At 34.9% G+C, this 22,214-nt stretch overlaps 1 protein-coding gene across 3 annotated transcripts; it reads left to right on the top strand.

The window, feature by feature from the left end:
* The first annotated feature begins 1,357 nt into the window (after nt 1–1,357).
* LOC148615291 (uncharacterized) lies at nt 1,358–21,623 on the top strand. 3 transcript variants are annotated; one of them, XM_088590103.1, is made up of 7 exons: nt 1,358–1,436; nt 13,345–15,818; nt 18,640–18,850; nt 19,125–19,305; nt 19,703–19,809; nt 20,607–21,024; nt 21,431–21,623. In XM_088590103.1, the coding sequence occupies exons 2-7, from the start codon at nt 13,353–13,355 to the stop codon at nt 21,510–21,512; spliced, it is 3,465 nt and encodes a 1,154-aa protein (XP_088446229.1). In that variant the 5' UTR covers nt 1,358–1,436; nt 13,345–13,352; the 3' UTR covers nt 21,513–21,623. The 3 variants fall into 3 exon arrangements, with proteins under 3 accessions (XP_088446229.1, XP_088446228.1, XP_088446231.1); XM_088590102.1 differs by lacking the exon at nt 1,358–1,436 and adding an exon at nt 13,058–13,143; XM_088590105.1 differs by lacking the exon at nt 1,358–1,436 and adding an exon at nt 13,247–13,267.
* Nucleotides 21,624–22,214: the final 591 nt, after the last annotated feature.

The raw sequence follows: 22,214 nt of genomic DNA, 5'->3' as shown, positions 1-22,214 counted from the left end.
CAAAGTTGTATGACAATTTGAAAACATACCCTTGAACTTGTGTATTGATGGTTGGGATGAAAAATACTTTGGTACATATAGCTTCCTAAGATTTACAACAATAGAATTTTTACATACAAATAAATAATGAAACTCATCTCCTAATAAACCTTCGTTGCATAAGCTACATATTCGTTCATGTCTAGGTATATTGTGCCATCGTCCTGTTTCTATAGGAAATTTTATATTGGACGATCTAAATTTGGTTATCCAGGTTCGGGATTTCTCGGGTAAACGAAGTAAGTAAGTTTCAAGACCAAAGTTTTGCTTAAATAACTCATAGAAAGATCCTCTAGAGGAGTTATCAATGTCACTATGCCATTTTTGAACGAATTGATCTTGCAATATCTGCTTAATTAGTTGTTTGTATAAAGAAAAATCTATAAATTGTTGATCGGTGAATATATAGCTTAATCCACATGAATCAAATATTGACTTCGGGAACGAGATCCACTTAAAATTACAAACATTATCAAAATGTAAATTAAACATAAGTTTAAATACAATACAACTTAGTTTATTTTCGTTTTTGAGGAGGCGAGAGTAAAATGACACCATCCTCAGCTTTATATCTATGTCTAAAGGGAATCGCCCAAGTTCTCCATACACCATGAAGTTCGGCGTACTTTTTCTAACATTAAGAATGCGCTTGCAAAATTTCAAGTGAACCTTTTCTATGGAATTTGTGTTTTCGAATCCCCAAATTTCGGATCCATATAATAAAATAGGAGCAATCATAAAATCAAAAAGCTTTAATTGAATGTCGATAGGTAAATTCAAGTTTCGAATTTTAGTGTAAACGGCAAATAATGCCTTTTCAGCTTGTTCAACCAATTTACTTTTGGTATCAGTGAATGAGCCGTTATACTTAAGCAATAATCCTAAATAATTATAACTGTCGACAATTTCAAGTGATGCATCATTTCGCAATTCATTTGCACATTTATCCTGGTATTGAGCAAAACTCACATTTAACTGAAGTTTATAATTTTGCTCTGCTGTTTGCAAGCGAGTTTGAACATTTTTACTCTTATTTTTATTGTATTCTTCCTTCGCGCTATGAAAAACATTGCGTTTTTCTTTACATTTCTTGTCGAATCAAGGTTTATCTCCTTGTTTAGCTTTATACTTATGATTTGCAGATTTAACACCACCCATAACATTCTTACCATTATAAGTAAGAATATTTACCAATTCATTTACTAGTTCATTTACCTTTTCATCAGTTATTTCGTTAGATTGTAAAAGTTCATCTAACTTAACATCAATATCACAAAGTGGATCCGTAATAGCATGCCGGAATTCTTCCGACTTTTCAGGGGGCCCATCTCATACGTGTAGATGAATGAAGTGTACCATTTATGTTGGGATTTAATTTTTCTTTGGTGAATGACAAGGTAAATTTTATTCTATTGTGTACATCTGATATCATAGGGTCAAAATCTAATACACAGAATTCTTCAAACAATGAGAACAAATTCGGACTTACAAGTACATAATCAATCAAACTAATATTTTTACATGTAGTTTTTCCAATATCTCTATCTTCGGAAACTCTACCATTTGCTATATACAAAGATAATCGTTTACACATTTCAATCAATTTATGACCATAATTGTTACACCGACCAACATCTTGAGTTGATCTATTAAGAGATATATTATTCTCTTGTATTATTTTATATGAATACATATTATCAATGATATCTTCATCAAATTCATTAAGTAAATTACGGTTTTGAAAAAGCGCATCATCAGGAATTACAAAATCATCTGCTTTTCCTGATCTTGCATTAAAATCACCTAAAAGGGAAATATAGTTCAAATTATGTGAAAATGAAATTAATTCTGATTCTAATTCCTCAAATGCAGAATGGCATCCATATTTTGAGTTTTCTGGCGGTATATACACACAGCCGTATAACAATCTTTGTGGAAGACCTGTATAATCTGGCAAAATTTCAAACCACTGTACTAGTTCAGATTCTGTTTTTATAAAATTAATCTATTTCGAAAATTCTTTTTTTATACATAACAATAATACCACCAGACTTTCGTTTGACATTTTTCCTATTTTTAGTAAGGTATTCGTAACCTTGTGATACATCAAGAACATCAAATTTATCTAGTTTTGTTTCTAAAAAACATATAATATCATACTCTTGAATTAGTTCAATAAAGTCAACATTTAGAAGCTTTGATTTTAATCCGCAAACATTAACGAATGTCACTCTCAATTTGTTTACCTGTCGTTGTGTATTGGGTCGTGATCGTTCATGTGTGTCTGATGTGATGTCCTAGTTCATAACCGGAATGTGAGGTGTTTCACGGGGTTTCGGAACGTACGGCTGACCGTCTACAATAAGGGTATCATACACTATTTTTGCATTTCGCTTGAGCCTTTGAAATTCTTTTAGTTTAGGTATCAGTGCTTTTCGGCGCTCGCTAATCTCAACTGGATACTGTTGGAAAACAGAATATCTTGGGCTATTTTTAAGTTTTTCATTTGCTTCTCCAAGAACTTTCTGGTGATCATCATATTTTGTAAATCTTGCGATTATACTACGATGCTTTCCGTCACGCCCTGGCTTTAATCTATGAACGTTTTGGAATTCAATTGTGTTTGCACCTTCAATTTTCAGTTGTTGATTAATAAATTCTTTTACTAAATTTTCTGTTTCTTCTCTAGTTTCACCTGTATTTTCAGGTAAGCCAGTAAAAATTAGATTGTACTTCATAGAATGGGTGTGAAGTTTCAGATATTGTTCATGTAATTCTCTATTTTGATTTTCCAGTACCCTATTTTGTTCCTCAAGATATTTCATTCTATCCTCTATAAAATAATGATGCCTTTCCTCATTTGCCAAGGTTCTTGAATGCTGGTCTTGAAGTGTTTTTATATCATTGATTTCTTTTTTCATTGAGTTTATATTAGCTTCAACAGTTTGTAGTTTAGAATTTATTTCTTCCAGCATATCAAGTTTTGGAAGTTTATTTTGAATCATATTGTTGGTTGTGTTTACATTTTCAAGTCTATTATTCATAATATTCATGTTTTGTATGATGACCTGTAGTGCCATATCTGTGTTTGATGTAACTATAGGTTCTGTGTTTGACATACATGGATTGCCTTGGATGTTGGATACTATGGGTTGTTGTATTGGTGTACTAGACTGTGGCTGGGTAGCGTACATGGGTGGTGGTGGGAGTGGAGACCTGAATCCAATTTGTGAAGTATTTTGTGGAATTTGCATTATAGATGGCTCTATGTGTGAACGTTGAGGGCTATTCGTACCATATATACTCTGATTTGCTTGTGTTATGACTTGGGATAAGTCCATATTGGGTAAACTTGGTATCGTTGTGGTCGCCGCCATGTTTTCGTTTTTGTTTACAATTTTCTCGGGTGGGGTAAGTCCTGATTTAGACGAGTTACTCCTATTTCTTTTCTTTTTACCCATTTAATGTTTTAGCGAATTGTCCATGAAACATCTTCAACAACACAGAGTCACTTAAACCTTGTGCCACCAGGTATAATTACACTGTTTCGTAGAGCTATCGTGAGTACGTCTTGTCTACCCCGCCATTTTTCCAGCTCTTTTATTGATAGCGTCAGACACAGTAGGTGTACAAGAGGACAACAAAAAACAAATACAAACATGTACATACATGTAAATCAGACTAATACACAGACACAATACACAGAACAGTCAACATTATAAAATATATGAATGATATATGAATACGATTCACATTCATATTTTAACACATTCACCCCTTCTTTACAAAGATTACATATTCTTTTATATATACCTTTACAACGTGATTACGTACAATCACAACATGATTAGTACCATCACAACATAATAGCATACAATCACAACGTGATTTGTACCATCACAACATAATAGCGTACAATCACAACATGATTTGTACCATCACACCATGATTAGTACTATTTCAAACTGATTAGTACAATCATGACATGTTTATTAGCATCACAACATAATTAGTACCATCATGTCATGATAGGTACCATCACGACATGATTAATACCATCACAGACTGACAGATATTTTATTCTCATAAATCATAAATACAATGGTACAGAGACATTACATAACAATGAAAAAAAACAAAAACAAACAAAAACAAAAGAAGACAAGACATACACACATCCACTTTACTTCACACACTCACCCATTCATATTCAAGGGAAACATTTTCTTCTTAAGAAGGTTAAAGCCTAGAGAAAATTTACTTTTGTGATGCATTTTATAAATCTATGCATGGTTTTTCCAAACTCATTCTATTTTTGGGAACACATAATTTTTCGGTATTTTAAGATATTAGGTCGTGTTGACAGGCTTTTATCAATAAGTTTGTTTCTTTTTCCACTGAAAAAGGGGCACTCCATAATGAAATGAAATTCGTCTCCAATTTTGAAGTCATTATACTTATTGCAGAGTTGATCACTTCTTTAACTTCCCTCCCATATGCCTGTTTCGATTGGCACTTTGTGATTTGTGGTTCTGTAAGCGCTAAGAGTAATAAATCCTTTGTCCTCAAGAATTGTGAAATGATTTTCAAATTCGAATTGTGTTTTTAATAACCTATGATTTGCCGCTTTAGGGGAATTTCGGATCATAGTATGCCACTCTTGAATAAATTGTTCTTTCAGTTTTGTTTTTACTGCAGCTATTAATCGGTATTACAAACTGCTGGATAACCATATATATCAGTAACCAGTATCGTCCATATATATCAGTAACCAGTATCGTCCATATATATCAGTAACCAGTATCGTCCAATATTTTCTTTGCATATTTTAAGCAGGGAAACCCACAATAGTCTGCCATATATAATTTAGATAAGGCATCGTAGGAACATCACAACATGGTTACTAGTACTACCATCAAAACATGATACGTACCATCACAACATGATAACGTATCATCACGATATGATTAGTACCATTCGGAGTTTCAGTACAGGTTTTTCAAAGGAATGAATTGCATGGGTGTGTATTCCACAGTCTTATTTGGAAAGGCATGGGTGTTTTTCCACAGTCTTATTTGGAAAGGCATACATGTACTAAGAAACATAATCATGGAAACACGAGTCAAGTAGTCCAAACGTATCAGGTATGAATCCGGTTTTACTGTCTTGGTTGTACATATAAGAGTAGAGTCTCTTGAAGAAAGTTTACTTCACTGATGGCTTAAATGACAAGTCAGTAGTTTTTTTTAGGGGGAAACAAGCTATTTTTATTTTTAATATTTTATCTTATCTTCGTTTTACCTTATGTGTACGTATATTAAAATAGTTGATAAATATCGCATAAACGTTAAGTTTAACTGTACACAGATTTACCAGATACAATGATATTCAATACAAATTGTAGTGCATTAGATATTACTATTTATAATGGAAAAGTTATCAGGAGCTTAAGCTTTGCAAAAGAATATGTCAATGTATTCTCAGCACTGGACAATGTAAATAAAATGTTGTTCATCTTTAATAAAATTGTCACATTCAAAAAGGACATCTCTCTTCAACTAGTCAATTTTCGTATCTGCCTTTTTCAAGTCTAAGTGCCGCGACACATCTTAATTTTGCAAAAGCACTACAGACATGAAAATGCATAATTACCGCAATAAAAATGTTGCTTAATATTTATCTGTACTTTTGATTAAGTACTCCCGTTTCCGCCATTTTGACAGAGAAGAGCTGGTACTATTACTCTAATCTACAATACATGTATCAATGAAATGGGTGTTATTATAAAAGCTGTAGAATTCGAGTCACTGAATGTGCGTACAACTATTCTTTATAGGAAAGCAACCCATGATTGGCATACTCTGTTAGTCTCTGTAGGCACTTCGTTAAGTATAAAATTAAAATATACATCTATACATTACAATAAAAACTTTTTAAATCGATTATCTGACTGTTATTTGCTGTTTGCTTGGAATAATTTGGTTTGGTTTGTTACATAACAGATCATATAGACGTAAAACCATTTCCGCACAAATATTTGACTACAAAATGTCTGGATTAAAATACAGGAACTACTTAACAGGCGACATAATAAATTCACAAATTAAATTAAATTTGTCAAATATTTTACAATGGCTATATATTTCTGTTACTTAGTATTACATTGCCTACTCTGAAATCGGTTATTTATGTGAAAAATATATGGAGTTCGATAAAATATTACGACAGAACGTTGGAACGGTTCCATATTTATAAACAACAGCATGATGAACCAGGGAAATTCTGAAGATAGACAGAGGTGACTGTGAAGATAAACCAGAATAAACACGAAAATAATCCTGGACATAAACCAATGTAAACCTGAAGGCCATCAGGGGTAATCCTAATGATAAACCAATGTAAGCCTGAATGCCATCAGGGGTAATCCTCATGATAAACCAATGTAAACCTGAAGGCCACCAGGGGTAATCCTAATGATAAACCAATGTAAGCCTGACGGCCATCAGGGGTAATCCTAATGATAAACCAATGTAAACCTTAAGGCCATCAGGGGTAATCCTAATGATAAACCAATGTAAGCCTGAATGCCATCAGGGGTAATCCTCATGATAAACCAATGTAAACCTGAAGGCCACCAGGGGTAATCCTAATGATAAACCAATGTAAGCCTGACGGCCATCAGGGGTAATCCTAATGATAAACCAATGTAAACCTTAAGGCCATCAGGGGTAATCCTGGAGATAAACCAATGTAAACCTGAAGGCCATCAGGGGTAATCCTAATGATAAACCAATGTAAACCTGAAGGCCATCAGGGGTAATCCTCATGATAAAGCGGGGTAAATCTGAAGGTGAACGAGTGTAGACCTTAAGATAAACCTGAAGATAAACCAGGGTAAGCAAAAAGAAAAACCAGATAAAACCTGCAGACAAACCAGGAAAAAACAAAAGATAAACCAAAGTAAACCTGAAGATAATCAGTGGTAACTTAACCCTAGAGATAAACCATGATAACATGAAGATTAACTAGAGTTTACCTGAAGATAATTTGGGATAACCATGAAGATAAAGCCGGTTAAACCTGATGATAAACCAGTGTAAATCGGAAGATTAAACCCGGAGATAATCAAGGATGACCATAAAGATAAACCGAGGTAAACCGTGGTATACCTTAAGATAAACCAATGTAAACACGAAGATAAACAGAGGTAAATCCAAAGAAAACAAAGGTAAACATGACGATAAACCGGAGTAAATCTGGAAATAAACCGACGTAAATCTGGAGATAAACCAGGATAACCTGACGATAAACCAGTGTTAATATATAACGATAAACCAGGGTAAACCTAGAGATAAAGTGTCGAGTATATGTAGAACGGTACTATTTCTCATTATTTTAGGTTGGATTCCTAAGTAAATATTTTCGGACACTGTGATTGGACAAATTGTGCAAATATCCAAAATGTTTTATTTATTTAAAAGTTTTACATGTATATTGTTATATTTTTTAAAAATTGCATTATATTTTTTTGAAAAAAATATTTTATATAAATATTATGATTTTTTTAAATTTGTGTGCCTTTAGTTGGAAAAGGGGGACTTTGACCCAAAATAATCTACTTAAAATTACAATAAAGTAAAGGCTATGCTATGACTTTGCTCACACATTTTGTTAGAAAATTGAAGATATGACTGGGAAAAGTCACTTTATAGCCGAGTCATTGTTTTAAAGGGATGAATTTTTTAAAAGTTTCACTGTTATCGCCTATGGAGTAAAACAGTACCGTTCGTCCTCAAGGTATATACTGGAAGAACATTAGTTCATCGGACACGGGTACCACTTCATTCATAAAAAAAGAAAGAATAAAGAATAAAAATTAAATGAAGCACTTATGGTTGAAGTATCAAATGTGATAAGATCAATTAAACTGAAGCTTAAACACACACACACACACACACACATATTTATGTAAGTCTAAAGGATTGTACAACGATACCGATAAAGATATTAATACACTATAAAAAAATATATAATGAGCAAAATTTTCAGTCAACAAATGACCTTCTTCAGTGCCTTAAATAAACTGAGTGTGTATGAAAGTAAATGGTCTGTGAACGCAACTCACTACCTAAGCAGGTGAATACCTGTGACGTAAACAATTTTACTGACAGTTAACGAAGATCTTGAACATTGTGTTATAGACACATGTAGTGTGTTGATATTGAACATTGAACTATAAAACTAAAAATATTTACAAACACTGTAATAAGAAACTACAAAATAGGAAGAACTTAATGTTTTTGTTAATTCCGTGTGGGTGTAAAATACGGAGTTCTTTTATCCAAAATCCCTCCCGCTTCACTCTGTGTAGATCGCTACAGACCGTGTTTTGTTCCACCATGAAGATTTTCATTTTGTTGAAATCATCGAGGCAGTGGTTTGGTAATCTGAAGTGTTGACTCACTGGGAGAAAAGGCTTTTTTGTGAGGTCGCTCCTGTGTCCGTTCAACCGCTTGTGAAAAGGCTATTTAGATTCACCAACATATTGAAGGCCACAGATGGAACAGTGGAGCAAACATATTACATTAGCACTCTTGCAGTGCACGTTACAAAATATTTTGTAGCGTTTCCCCGTGACTGTGCTGGTGAATGATGACGATTGATGCATTTGGTAGCAACATTTGCACATTTTGTCACCACAGGAGCGACTCTCGCCTACAGTCAAGTTGGGCTTGGATATTTCAGCCCTCACAAGCAGACTACGCAAACTGTCTGGCAGTCTGAAAGCAATCATAGGTGGTTCGGGAAAAACTTTGGATAATGTTGAGTTTCTCTCGACAGAGGCCCAGTGCTCACGAATGGTATTGTGGCTGTTTTTAAGGCAGGGGTGGTATGTTACAACACAAGGGGTTCTTTTACATTTTTTCTTTGCCTTGTACTGTAACAGACTACTTCTTGGGATATTGTGATTGTTTTAACCCTTCTTTGATGGTCTTGTATCTATATCCCCTTCTACTTAAATTGTTCTTCAGTTGACATAGACGCTTTTTTCAAGGATTCGTCATTTGAACAAATGCGCCTTAGCCTAAGAGCTTGACTAAATGGTATACTCTTAGTCAGGTGAGATTGATGACAGCTCTTAGGCATATGATATTGATGTGTGTCAGCTGGTTTGGAGTATAGGTCCGTGGAGATCTCTTCCCCCGATAAGATGCTGGAGGTATCGAGGAATGAGATGTTAGTAGCAGATGTTTCGTGAGTGAACTTAATTGAAGGGTGTTGATTGTTGGCACGTGCGATAAAATTGTTTAGTTCTTCTTTGTCATGTGTCCACTACATATCCACGTCGTCAATAAACCTATACCAGGACAGAGGTTTTTCTATAGAGGATTCAAGTAGTTCTTTTTCAAATTTTCCCATGAAAATATTGGCATAAGACGGAGCCATTTTGGTACCCATAGCTGTGCCATTTATTTGTAAATAATGGTCTCCATTAAAAGTAAAATTGTTCTTTTTCTAAAACCATTGTGAGTAAAGTGACTAGGCAATCAGCAGTAGGTGGAACTTTGACCTCCCGAGAGTCCCATACTTCTCTACAAGCCTCGATACCATCAGAGTGAGGAATGTTGGTATAGAGAGATGTGACGTCCATAGTGACCAGAGTGGTGTTTGGTGGAAGGGGATTCAGAGCCTGCATCTTCTGTAAGTAATCAGTGGTATCTTTTATAAATGATGAAAGTGTTTCAACATGTGAGCGTAGATGAAAGTCCACGAATTCCGAAATTTTCTCTGTTGGATGGCCGTTAGCAGAGACTATAGGTCTACCTGGGTTGTTGAATTTTTGAATTTTGGGGAGTAGGTAGAATCGACCAGGTTTAGGATTTTCAGGTTTGAGATATTCAAGAGTTTTAATGTCAATGTGGTTATTTTCGTACATTTCGTTTAACTCAGTTTTTATTTCGTCCGCAAAGGATTGAGTGGGGTCTGTTGTTAATTTGATATAAAACCGCTCATCGTTAAGTTGACCTTCGGCCTCATTAATGTTGGCGGATTTGTCGATGATCACTACAGCGCTGCCTTTGTCTGTCGGTTTTATTATAATATTGTCATTGGTCCTTAGACCTTAAAGTGCAGCACGTTCCCCTTTTGTTAAATTATCGTGACTCTCTATGTTGACCCTTACATTTCGTATTATGTCAGATTGTACATTATCAATAAATGATTCCAAAGTTAACTTTTTGCTCTTTTCAGGGACCCACTCACTTTTCTTTATAAACCGATAGTTGTTTTCATCTTCTGAATCACTATCGTTTTGTCCTTCACTCTCTTTTGAGCCAAAGTACTCTTTGATCCTCAAACTTCTGGCGAAGTTGTCAAATTCCTCCGTCAGGATGGTTTTATTTACAGGACCTGGAATTGGGCAGAAATTGAGACCCTTAGCTAATAATGATGTTTCATCTTCAGTTAGGTTGTGTGAAGAAAGATTAATGACAGTGTTGTTGACTGTCAGGTTTGTTTCTTCGTTTAAAATGTCTGTTGCGTCTTTTGCTTTGTTTTTCACATGGTGAGACTGTTATTGGTGACATGCCATCACGTTGGAATTTACGTCTCTGTTTGTCATGAAGGGCCTGATTTTGAGTTTTTGTGATGTCATCAAGACGCTTAATAATAAATTCATGATAATAGACTGTGCGTTCTTTTTTCGATGAGTCTATCAATCGATTAAATTCTGTAGTAAGTTTCTTAAGATGTTCTCCGCAGTGTTTCTTCAGTAGGATCAGTAGGCATTTTGAACAATTGAAAAGTGTCTGATCCCATCTACGAGATAGGGTGCCAGAAGCCTTGCCTGGTGTTTGATGTTCAAGACTATTATCTGAATATAATAACATTAAAACCTACGATTTTTCAACTCTGTATACTTTTATTCCCCATACTCAGTTAAAATCCCGACTTAAAAACATTATACATCGTTGTTTTTCCAAAAAAGATGGTACACCTAGATACAAATATATAGTTCTTGGTAGAGATTCCTCATACTTTGTAGGAAATAATTCCAAATCATCTTCCAAATATACAGAGGAAGATGTTTACAAAATGCTGGAATTTTTTAATCGACAACATATTTGTCCAGTGTGGTGGACGTGTTTTTCAACAAACGGTCGGCATTCCAATGGGAACAAATTGTGCTCCTTTACTTGCTTACCTATTCCTTCACTCTTATGATGCTGACTTTATAGCTGATCTGATCAGAAAAAAAGAATATCGTTTGGATAGATCCTTCAATCTCAGTTTCCGCTATATAGATGACGTATTATCTTTAAACAATCCTAATTTAGGGGATTTGATACATCGCATCTACCCAAAAGAACTTGAGATGAAGGATACTACAGACACTGTAAAGTCAGCCTCGTATCTTGACCTACACTTAGAAATCGATGGTAAAGGAAAACTATTGACCAAACTTTACGACAAACGTGATGACTTTTCATTCAGAATTGTCAACTTTCCTTTCATCTGTGGCAACATCCCTTCGGCTCCTGCGTATGGAATGTTCATATCACAACTCATACGTTATGCCAGAGCTTGCCGAAACTACGCAGTCTTTTTGTATCGCGCTAGAACTCTAACAAATAGGCTTCTGGAACAAGGTTATGTTGCTACAAGATTGAAGTCATCACTACAGAAGTTTTATGGTCGTTATCATGAACTCGTGGATCGTTATGGTGTATCCATCAGCACCATGAGAACTGATTTATTCAACGGGTCATAGTTTTCCTTCCCTCGTTTGTCTACCCCGGACTTGAATTTTTATGAGCAACTCGGCGGATGTTTCCAGAATAGCAGAGGACGCTTACCCTACCGGTGCACCTGGTCCCTGTTTTTAGTGGAGTCCGAGTTGCTCATTTACTTTTGTTACTTTGTATGTATGATTTTAGTTACTTTATGTTCTTTGTTGTGTATGTCTGTTTTTCCATGTCTGGTCTTTGTCCCTGGATTACATTCTTTTGATTACCGCTATAACCTTGGTTCCCTTGATTACTCTTTGATAAATGGTGACTACTTCTCAATTGCTTCTGTTTAATTATTCTTAATTTCTTAAAATATTCGTCACAGTTCATAACGGATAGAGATGGAAAAACGTTAAGTCTACTGGGATCGCGTAAAAACACAATACAGGCAGTTCAAAAAATTATATAAAGTCTAAAGGAATCTGCCAACCAGCAAACTTAATGGGTATCGGATCGTCGAGTCATGACGATGCAGCACAAACAAAAAAAATATATAAGTCTATAGGATTGTACAACGATCCCGATAAAGATGTTAATACACTATAATAAAATACATAATGAGCAAAATTTTCAGTCAACCAATGACCTTCTTCAGTGCGTGTGTATGAAAGTAAATGGTCTGTGAACACAACTCACTACCTAAGCAGGTGAATACCTGTGACGTAAACAATTTTATTGACAGTTAACGAAGATATTGAACATTGTGTTATAGACACATGTTGTGTGTTGATCTTGAACACTGAACTATAAAACTGAAAGTATTTACAAACACTGTAATAAGAAACTACAAACTCCACGATGAAGATTTTCATTTTGTTGAAATCATCGAGGCAGTGGTTTGGTAATCTGAAGTGTTGACTCACTGGGAGTCAACACTTCAGATTACCAAACCACTGCCTTGATGATTTGGAGTCAACACTTCAGATTACCAAACCAAAATTTCCAATGATGTTAGAACTGTCAAATTTGCGATGCAAATTTTTGGTCGTTCCGTCCCTTCCCTATACGTTTACATATCTTCCCTTTTTCTTATTATATTATATATATATATTAATTAAGCGTTCTCATGAATTGTAATCATTCTTATAAAAATTTTACAGGAATCTACCTTATACACCAACGGGCTGCCGTATGTTTAATTCATTGGTTACACATTGTTGATTCATGTGTTAGTAAATTAAACATATATTTTAAACCCAAACTTAGCGACCTTTATCGTGTATAATAGAAGAATAGAATTTTCAAATAAACCAAAATTTAAATGATCAGTTCATTTATGTAACTTTAACAAGATCAGGTTTTCTTTGAACGAAAGGTAATATATTGTGTTTATTATATTGTTTTTTTTTCTGAAATACTTATATAATAATTATCAATAAAGTTCACAATCTATCGAGCTTACACGGGAGGGAGATAACAACTCTTGTTTATTTTTTTACGTAAATATCTTTTTTTTCTTTTGCTTTTCAAATTGATCAGTTTCTATAATTCAATTTATTCTATATATTCCTTTCAGAGATCATCATGTCCGACCGAGAGCTACATGTATATATCTTGAGCTGCTTAGTGTGTTGTTGTTTCCGGTTTTCATTCTGTCAAGTCTACGTTAATCATTCAACACACAATGAATTGAGGAGACTCTGTCTAATTATAGCACTTCCCGGTAGGACCTCAGGTCCGGAACTTGACGTATTCAGTGCTTTGTACAATGACCAATTATTCAAAGCAGGCAATTATATTTATAGTGAAATAGATAATAATGAAGCACGCTTAAACCATTCAGAAGTAACATGCAACATGTTTGATACGACAAGACCCGAGTGTGCCTACTTACGTTTATACAAAGTCGGACAATATCTGAAAAATGATTTGGATCGACTTACAAATGTTATATCAAGCGTCGATGATAAACGTTCACATAAGCTTTCCTTTCTGCTTCTAGCTTGGTACCTTGACCCAGTGCTGTTAAAACTTAACTGTGGTCCGGTGGATATAAAAAGTAAAGTACCTGCAGCACAATGGGTGTACGCTTCTGAATTTTATAACATTATGGCTAACCGGTCGAATGTTTGTTCATGGACACAACCATTTAGAGACAACATTGCCCAACACCTTAGATCCGAAGTTACATTGAGGTGTTTAGTAATCCCCGACGACCCATTTTGTCAACTAGAACCATTTTTCGAGTTGATTGAGTCAATTGAAAAGTTATGCGATTTAGTGCAAGAAGTGGATTGGCAAGAATCGTCCTTAGAAATCATGTCTGCGAAGTTCGCTATTTTTACCTTATTTCAGGGGGCACCAAACAAACTGGTTCACGATAGAAATATTAATGAAGAAAGGAAAGAAATATCAGAAATAGTACGACAAATTTTCAAAGTATTTTACGACGAATTTAAAGCTAAAAATCTTAAAAATACTGCTATTTTAATAAAAATACTACCAAAGAGTGCCTCTATACGTTGTAATTTCATGGCTAAATATCCATCGTTTGACTGGCTGTTGTGTGCTTTCTCAAAAACTTTAGACCAGATACGTTCGTTCATTCTTACATATGGTACAGGTACTTCGAGTTTGAATTCAAAAAGGAAAATATTGGTCGCATCTGTAAACTACAAAGAATATATTCAGAACTCGAGAATTTCCAGGATACAAGAGTTTGCTGAAGAAATATCCCTCGATTTACAAGCAATGTCTGTCGAGATTAAGCATGATATTCAAAACCGCTTTCAGCAGTTGGGAAGTTATTTTAAGAGTGTGGCAGAGTTCGAAAGTAAAAAGATATCAGCAGATATTTCAAGTATCAAGGCGGATATCAACTCGTACAGAAACACATATGAGGACGCAAGGCAGAAATTAAAATACAAACTAGCTGGGTTAATGCTTGCATTTACTTCTGCCGCTGTAAGTGATCTTGCTGAGGCTATAGCAAAATTAACTTTTCGTGCAGCCGAGGCTAGTAATCCTTTAAAATGGATATTTAACAGTGGAAATGCCGCAGAAGTATTGGAAGCTGTAACGGATGTTGCTCAGGCTACATCTGTTGTCGCCAAAGCATTTTCTAAGGTTGGCTATCTAATCAAACTTCAAAAACAAACTTCAAAGGTTAGTAAAAAGATAGACGAGAACGCTCCATTGCTGAGAACAATCGGTAACTTAGTTAACTCGGATAATCTCGACTCTGTTTCAGATGAAGAATTTTCTCGTAAGCAGTCGGAATTTCTCAAGCTTTACGATAGCTATCCCGGAAAATTGAAGAAATATGAACTTTCGAGATTATCGAGCTATTGGGAGGGTTTTATTGACGATGTGTGCTCTTCTCTTGAAGAGACAAGCAGTGCTCCATCAGCTGCGTTTAAAACAACAGTGTATGCTACCAATGCTTGCCCAGATTCTAAGGCATATGCCGTTCAACTCGTGGTATCGTTAGAAGAAATATTTGATTTCCAAGAAACTCTAATTGAAAAAATGGCCTCTTTCATGAGATCATACACGCAAATGCAGAGCGCCACTATATTAGGATCGGGAGCTAGAGCCAACTATCCAGCCAATCTTACTCTTGTGGAAATTCAGTCATTCGCAGCTGCAGCATACGTGACTAATAGTATTGTCCAATTTACAAGTGTTGTAATGCTTTGTGACATTTTGGAATACAAACAAGGAGTAAGACCAAATGAGTGCCAAGGGTTTTCTACAAATGTCGACAAATTACTTTCAATACAAGATATTAATTGCCACTCCATCTTGAAATATGTAGACTTGCCAACTCTGTCTCCTACTAACGGAGATGAAGAACTGACCAATAACATGAGTCTATACGACCAGGTAGACCTTAAGGAACTTTATACCGGTAGTGGTGTTCTGTTTAAGGTTCCAAACACACAATGGTTAATAGACAATGGGTGGATTCTGGAATCTCAGAAGAACTTCGCATTCTTTATCGAAGGGTTTGAAGTATACATACCTATCTATACCAACAACACAATTCAGGTAATTAAATAGCACTATACTGTCTTTGTGGATATAAACCACTAAAATCCCGAAAAATCTTTCGTAACACAGTATTAGCCAATCATTTGCACGATATGAGTGACGCTGACCATCAGCTGACTGTTCCTATTCTTGGTGTAATTTTTGTTTTCGTGCTAACGTGTATACTCAATACTGTAAGACCCGGTTTGCTTTCATATATGGTATTTATATTACATGACGGACTGGGGGTTTCTTAACGCCCTTTGCTATTATTTGGGGTCTCTTATATACTGTGTAAAGCATTGAAGCGTTTATAAAGTCCCCCGGCATAGTCATACCCGTGAATGTAGGTCATGTTGTAGTCGGGGAAATTAGTTGTCATTTAACCACGTTCATTCATTAAATATATTATCACGTGATTTAATGACGACCTGTGACCTAGTGATCCAATTTGTGATCTGCATGACACACATTGTACAGCCTACAGCATTTGCTGAATATTTGACCAGCCAAATACTTTTCGGATAAAATCAACACTTTAAAATGCATTTAAGACATATAGGTAGTTAACTTATCGGTGAGTGCCAGTCAATTGATGAGAAATATCCAAAGCCGAAATAAATGTTATGTTTCCGATCACCATTTTAAAATTTGGTAGATTTCGGTATGTGGGGTTTTATTTTTGCTTAAATTTTTTTTAATGAAACAAGTCATAGTGACACAAACGAATTATATATATTTCACTCCTTAGTGACACCAAACTCAGAATACAATGAAAACCAAATATATGTAATATTAGTCTACGGCATAATTCTCTTTGGGATTCGGCGTTTGAGATATATATTTTTTTGTTTTGACGATGGTGGTCAAAACAAAAATATCTCGAATGCCGAATCGCAAAATGGATTATCCACGACCAAGAGCACGCTCACGGCGCGTGTGTTTACAATTGATACTCAGTATTTCTTACTAGGATAGAAAAAAGCATGTTTTTTCTGATAGACAATCGGCAGACGTTTGAATTCGGTATCGGCAGGGTGACCGTAAATATTATATATATATCTATATTATAGTATACCCATCTATATATAAGTTTACATTATCTTCCCTGTATCAATTTGGGTTATGGGATTCCAAACGCGGTTTTGAAATCGATTTGAATATGGCCGAAATATCTTCACGTTTTGCTGGGGGTCCAAGTTCAAATATGACCTTCCTTTTCCATATATTTCAGGAGTTTATGTTCCATACACGTACGCGTATATCATGTTTATGAACTTTTCGACGTTTAGTTGCAAAACACATGGTATTAATTTGATGAATATGTTAAGTTGGTGTAATTCAATTAGCTGTCCATTACTGTAATATGAAGTTTACATATACATAATACCTATAGAGGTTACGTTGTGTATGTACACGTAAAAGTGCAGTATACATGTAAGTACATTCCCGTGGCTCCAATGATTTTTTTAACCATATATGTATATGTCAGACTGCATGTTCTGAAAACTCTTAATATAATTTTTAATTTAACCATTTTTCATAACTTTGTGCCAATAAAGTAAAGTTTGTACATGTACATAAAAATATAATTTTTGCACCTTCATATTTAAGCATTGTACATGTAAATGTTACTCTTTTTAAGATGTTTATCATAAATATGCAATCGTTTAAAAGTTTCTGTTTAATTTCCGATTTATAGAAAGCCATCACATTATGACTTTATGTCTTTAAAAAGATTTTATAGCCATAGTGATGCCAGATGATGTTTTCCTTGGAATATTCAATAGACATTGATTTTGAATTGCACAGTTAGATTTACTGTATATGATTATAGATGTACGAGTTACAACATACACTCAATCAACAAATGCAGGCATTGATATAGCAAAATGTAATAAAACAACATTTTTGATAATTTTTGTAAAGTATTAAAAATAAATGTCTCTTTTTCTTATATCTGCATATAATATGGATGGATCGCTTCTCTGTTGAAAGGGTGAGGGTTTTTATTAAGCATCAAGAATACTTCACACGTGAAATAATTAAATTTTGTTAAATTGTGAAGAAGATTAACAGGATTTAATGAAATAGAATTTAAAAAAAGTTAATGACAGTGTTGTGAAGTTCTGAATGTACGTACATGTGATGTTGGTTCTGAAACCAAATGATACTGGCAGTGCCTCTGGATTTATTTTATACAGCCGCAAAAAAAGTACTATAGTATACCATTCTTGTCGAAGAAAATATTTTACGGGCTACAAATGTATATAACTATTCAGAAGTTGATAAAATTGTTTGATACATGATTTACTTGAAATATTGATTTTGAAGTGTTAACTGTAAGCCAGTATCGATGGGATTAGACCTTTTAGATATAAATTCTTAGTAAATCACACAGTGCTAATTTGGCCCTTTGTTGTGTTTGTCCATTTTCCATGTTTGGTCTTTGTCCCTGGATTACATTCTTTCGCTAGAATCTTGGTTCCCTTGAATACTCATTCAAGACAAAACGACTTTATGTTCAAATTTGCTCTCCAAGGAATACCAGTCGGCGTTCATACTTGCCCAGCGGGCAATACCAGTTTGCGTCCATACTTGCCCAGCGGGCAATACCAGCCTTTGTCTCCACTTGTTATTATAAAACTATTTTTAATGCGATGTTTGTGTACCTGCCACACCAATACTACCACCCATACAAAGAGTCCTGACAAATGCAGTTTACTTTTAATACTGTTTTGCAGTTTAAGTCGCCCCTGTACAAGTCAGACGTACGATACCGTGTTTAAAACTGGAAAATATTATTGATATTTTACTGAAAGATAATTTTTAACACTAGGTAGAAGTGATAGTTACACCCCGTAATTTTGGAAACAAGCTCTATGATTATCCAGAAGAAACTGAATACATTATTACCCCTTTGTCTTCGATGCGGTCGTCTTATACTCTCGGCACAAGTGCATGTCGTCAACGAAAACTGGATAACCCATACGATGTCTGCGGTAACAACGGCGATAATTTAATGCCTGATATATGTATGCAATCTGTAGGTAAGTCAGATTTACTGGGGTTTAATCAACTGTCATTTAATTGTAATTGAGATTTATTTCTTTTTACATTCTACAAATTCAAACGTTTAACTGAAATTCTCGGTATAGCCTTAAAATTCTTAAGTCACAAATAGATTTGTAGAAAATTTCTCCTCTTTTCGCATCTAGCTGATTTTTTTGGGGTATTGTAAATCCGTTTTAGTTATATGTTTTAATCATTTTTGTTTCCCGAGCTGTTCTACCTATACGTCATTTTGTCAATATCTCCTTCCAGATACCGACAGCCAATCAGACATACTCAAACCGTCCATATATGACACGTTTATTATAAGGTTATCTGGACTGGAAAAAATCACATTTTCTTTACCCGCCACGGATGTTCCTCTCAAAGTTGGTTTGAAATATTGCTACATAGATCCATTCGAGCATGTAGATAGGAGGAAACGAAGTAAAAGGTGTGATGTTGACGGTCACTAAATTTCAATTATAGAGCACCATCAAATACACATCGCTTTTGTAATGCCACAAATGTATTAATCATTTTACACATTTTACGTAGATTGACAGAACTAGCAAACATGGATAATGATTTTTCTCAGTCGTTCATAACTCGGGATCAAGAGGTTATAAAGTATATTTTTTTCTTATACATGTACTTAAGTTTTTAACAGAATTGATAGATCTAACATTGGTAAGATCGGTAAATATTGTCACTTAAAAGGTGACATTTTTATATATTATAAAAAGAACGAAACAAATTGCCATTTTTTAAAGAATGTAAATTTACATTTAAGATACATTAGAATTTAGAGTTCATTAGTTACCAGTAATTTTCTTTTGACTGTCTTGTAGTGATAAAACAACTGATAAAATCTGCTGCAGAAATGGCTTCTATCAGAATGCTCAGTGTTTAGAATGTCCAGCCGGTACAGTCAGCATGTATAACGGTCTGTTCTGTGGTAAGTCTAAACTATTCTCCTTCCGATGAAAGCAACATCTGTCTGAGGAGTTATTACATCGGTGTTTTAAATAAGTATAGTTTATGTACAGGACTTCGGGTCAGAAAGAAAAAAAGTAGGAATGCCGGGATATTAAATGACGGGAACCCGCGGACAAAACAAAGCCAGGAATACCAACAGTGGGAAACACATGGGGCACATGAACACAACAAAGCCGGGAACATCAAAAGAGGGGAACCCATGGACCTTAAAACCGGCAACATGAAAAGAAGAAAAACTCGTAAGAAAAAAAAAACAAAGCCGGAAACATCAAAAGAAAGGAAACTCATGGACAAAACAAAGCCGGGAACATCAAAAGAAAGGAAACTCATGGACAAAACAAAGCCGGGAACATCAAAATAGGGAAACGCATGAACACAACAAAACCGGAACATCGAATAAAGGTGAACTCATAGACAAAACAAAGCTGGAAACATCAAACGAGGGCTTTGAATGACCTAGCTAGTTTCCTGTATTTCTTCTGAAACAGATCTGCAATGAATCTGCCTCGAAACAGTGAAGGGATGGATCATTAAACATATTGACACTAATATTTCCCATTGGTATATCGACTATATAATAAAAACGACACCACGCGAACAGTTGTGGTGCTGACCAAAGGGGGGGGGGACTTAGACGCATTTCAATCAAATAAGAAGTATTTAGGCCAAGTACTATATATTAATATCTGGGTAATCCATTTAGGTAAAGTAGACATGTAAATTGTTTATGTATGCATACTACATTTCTGCTTATAGGTAATTTAGTTGAAGTTATTGCCTCTGATAAGCTGACTGAAAACTTTACATATGCCGATGCTGTTGCCATGTGCAGAAAGAGGGGTACAAGAATAACCTCGAGCGAAAGCCTTATGTCCGCTAGACGACTCGGGGACAAAGGCTGTCTTTGCGGGTGGATAGAGGGCGCTGTGGTTGATTCTGTTGCGCCCAGGGATAGCTGTGACTACCAAGCACCATGTAAAATTGATGATTACCTAAAATATGTATACTGTGATGCATCATATGAACTTCGAACTGCTGAACTTTTGAACAAGGATGATTCTGAAACAAAAGAGACACCAACTGGGGTCATTGTCGGGGTTATATTAGCAGTTATCGTCGCTACAGTCATCATCTTTCTCATTGTTCTGTATACTAAAAGGAATGGTTGGCCCGGGTACGTTCGATTATATGTCTGGTACTAGTTACATGTTCGTGCAAACATATATAGCGCATACACTCAGCGATAATAAATACGTAATTTTTATAGTTTATTCCATGGTCGTAGCATTAAGCATTTTTGTAGTCTAGCAATTTGTAAGCTAGGCGATAAGTGGTCAACACCGGAGACTTTATATTACATTACATGGCTACATATACATGTTATATGGTCAATTAATGCGCAATATGCAGTTCATTGTCTAATAAACAGATTCTGTACACAATTTGACAATAGGGACAGAAAAGTTTAGAACTTACTTAGTGATAACAGGTTCATGAAAGAAGCAAATAATATTTAACAAATAAATTAAAGCTCTGTGTGATGAACTCCGTGTTTTGTTTATTTTTTATTTATATTTCAGGTTCCTCAGACAAGGAAGTCCTTATTCAACAGACCGCAATGTCCATAGTAACCCTATTTACACTGGTGATAACGTGACGTAGAAATAACAAAAACAATTCAATTTCGGAAGACTCGGTGTCATGTTATATTTACGATATTTCGGTCGACATACATCGAAAGTAAAGTCAAGTTTATAAAATTTTTGTGCGTAATATATTTTCTTCCTTTTGAACCTGTATACAGCCCATTCGTCTTGACCATGATGGCTATCGATGAAGAATGGTCTTGATCAATATTCTAAACCACTCATACGAGCAAATTGGTAAAATTATAAATAGCTAATTGCGATATTGTCCAAGAAATTAAAAACAAATTAAATAAATCTAATCAAAATAACGTAACAATCAACGACTTGAATGATTAACACAGCACAAGTTTAAGCGAACAAAAACAAACAAAAAAACAAAAAACAAAAAAAACGCAAACATATAGAGAACTAAATATTTGAAGATGCAATTATTAGTACAGTAATACAAGTATAATATGAAGGAACGAAAAGAAGTCTAAAAAGTTTGGAAACCGTTGAATTTGATTATTGGAGACTGAAAGTAATCCTTAGATAAAAGTTAAACTTCTTCCAGTCAGTAAAATTAGACGATAAAGTGATATACAACAACCGTCCTAGCATTCAATGGGGAGTACGAATCGGACTAAAACGGTAAGCTCTTTTCCACCCCTGATTGACTATCTCATGATAACATCAGAAAAAAAATGAGTAATTCTCATGTTTGTGCAAAGTAACT

The sequence above is a fragment of the Perna viridis genome, chromosome 6, assembly GCF_037379345.1.
Source record: "Perna viridis isolate PV_CMFRI_1.1 ecotype Kerala chromosome 6, ASM3737934v1, whole genome shotgun sequence".
NCBI classification, from domain to species: Eukaryota; Metazoa; Mollusca; class Bivalvia; order Mytilida; family Mytilidae; genus Perna; species Perna viridis.
This window is presented reverse-complemented; position numbering and strand designations above follow the sequence as displayed.

Bases quoted from the DNA above. Each gene is read 5' to 3' on its own strand.
- LOC148615291 (XM_088590103.1), top strand. From the start codon at position 13,353: ATGTCCGACCGAGAGCTACATGTATATATCTTGAGCTGCTTAGTGTGT. The intron at 19,306-19,702 runs GTGTGATGTTGA...ACTGTCTTGTAG, and splicing joins AGGAGGAAACGAAGTAAAAG to TGATAAAACAACTGATAAAA. The intron at 19,810-20,606 runs GTAAGTCTAAAC...TTCTGCTTATAG, and splicing joins GTATAACGGTCTGTTCTGTG to GTAATTTAGTTGAAGTTATT.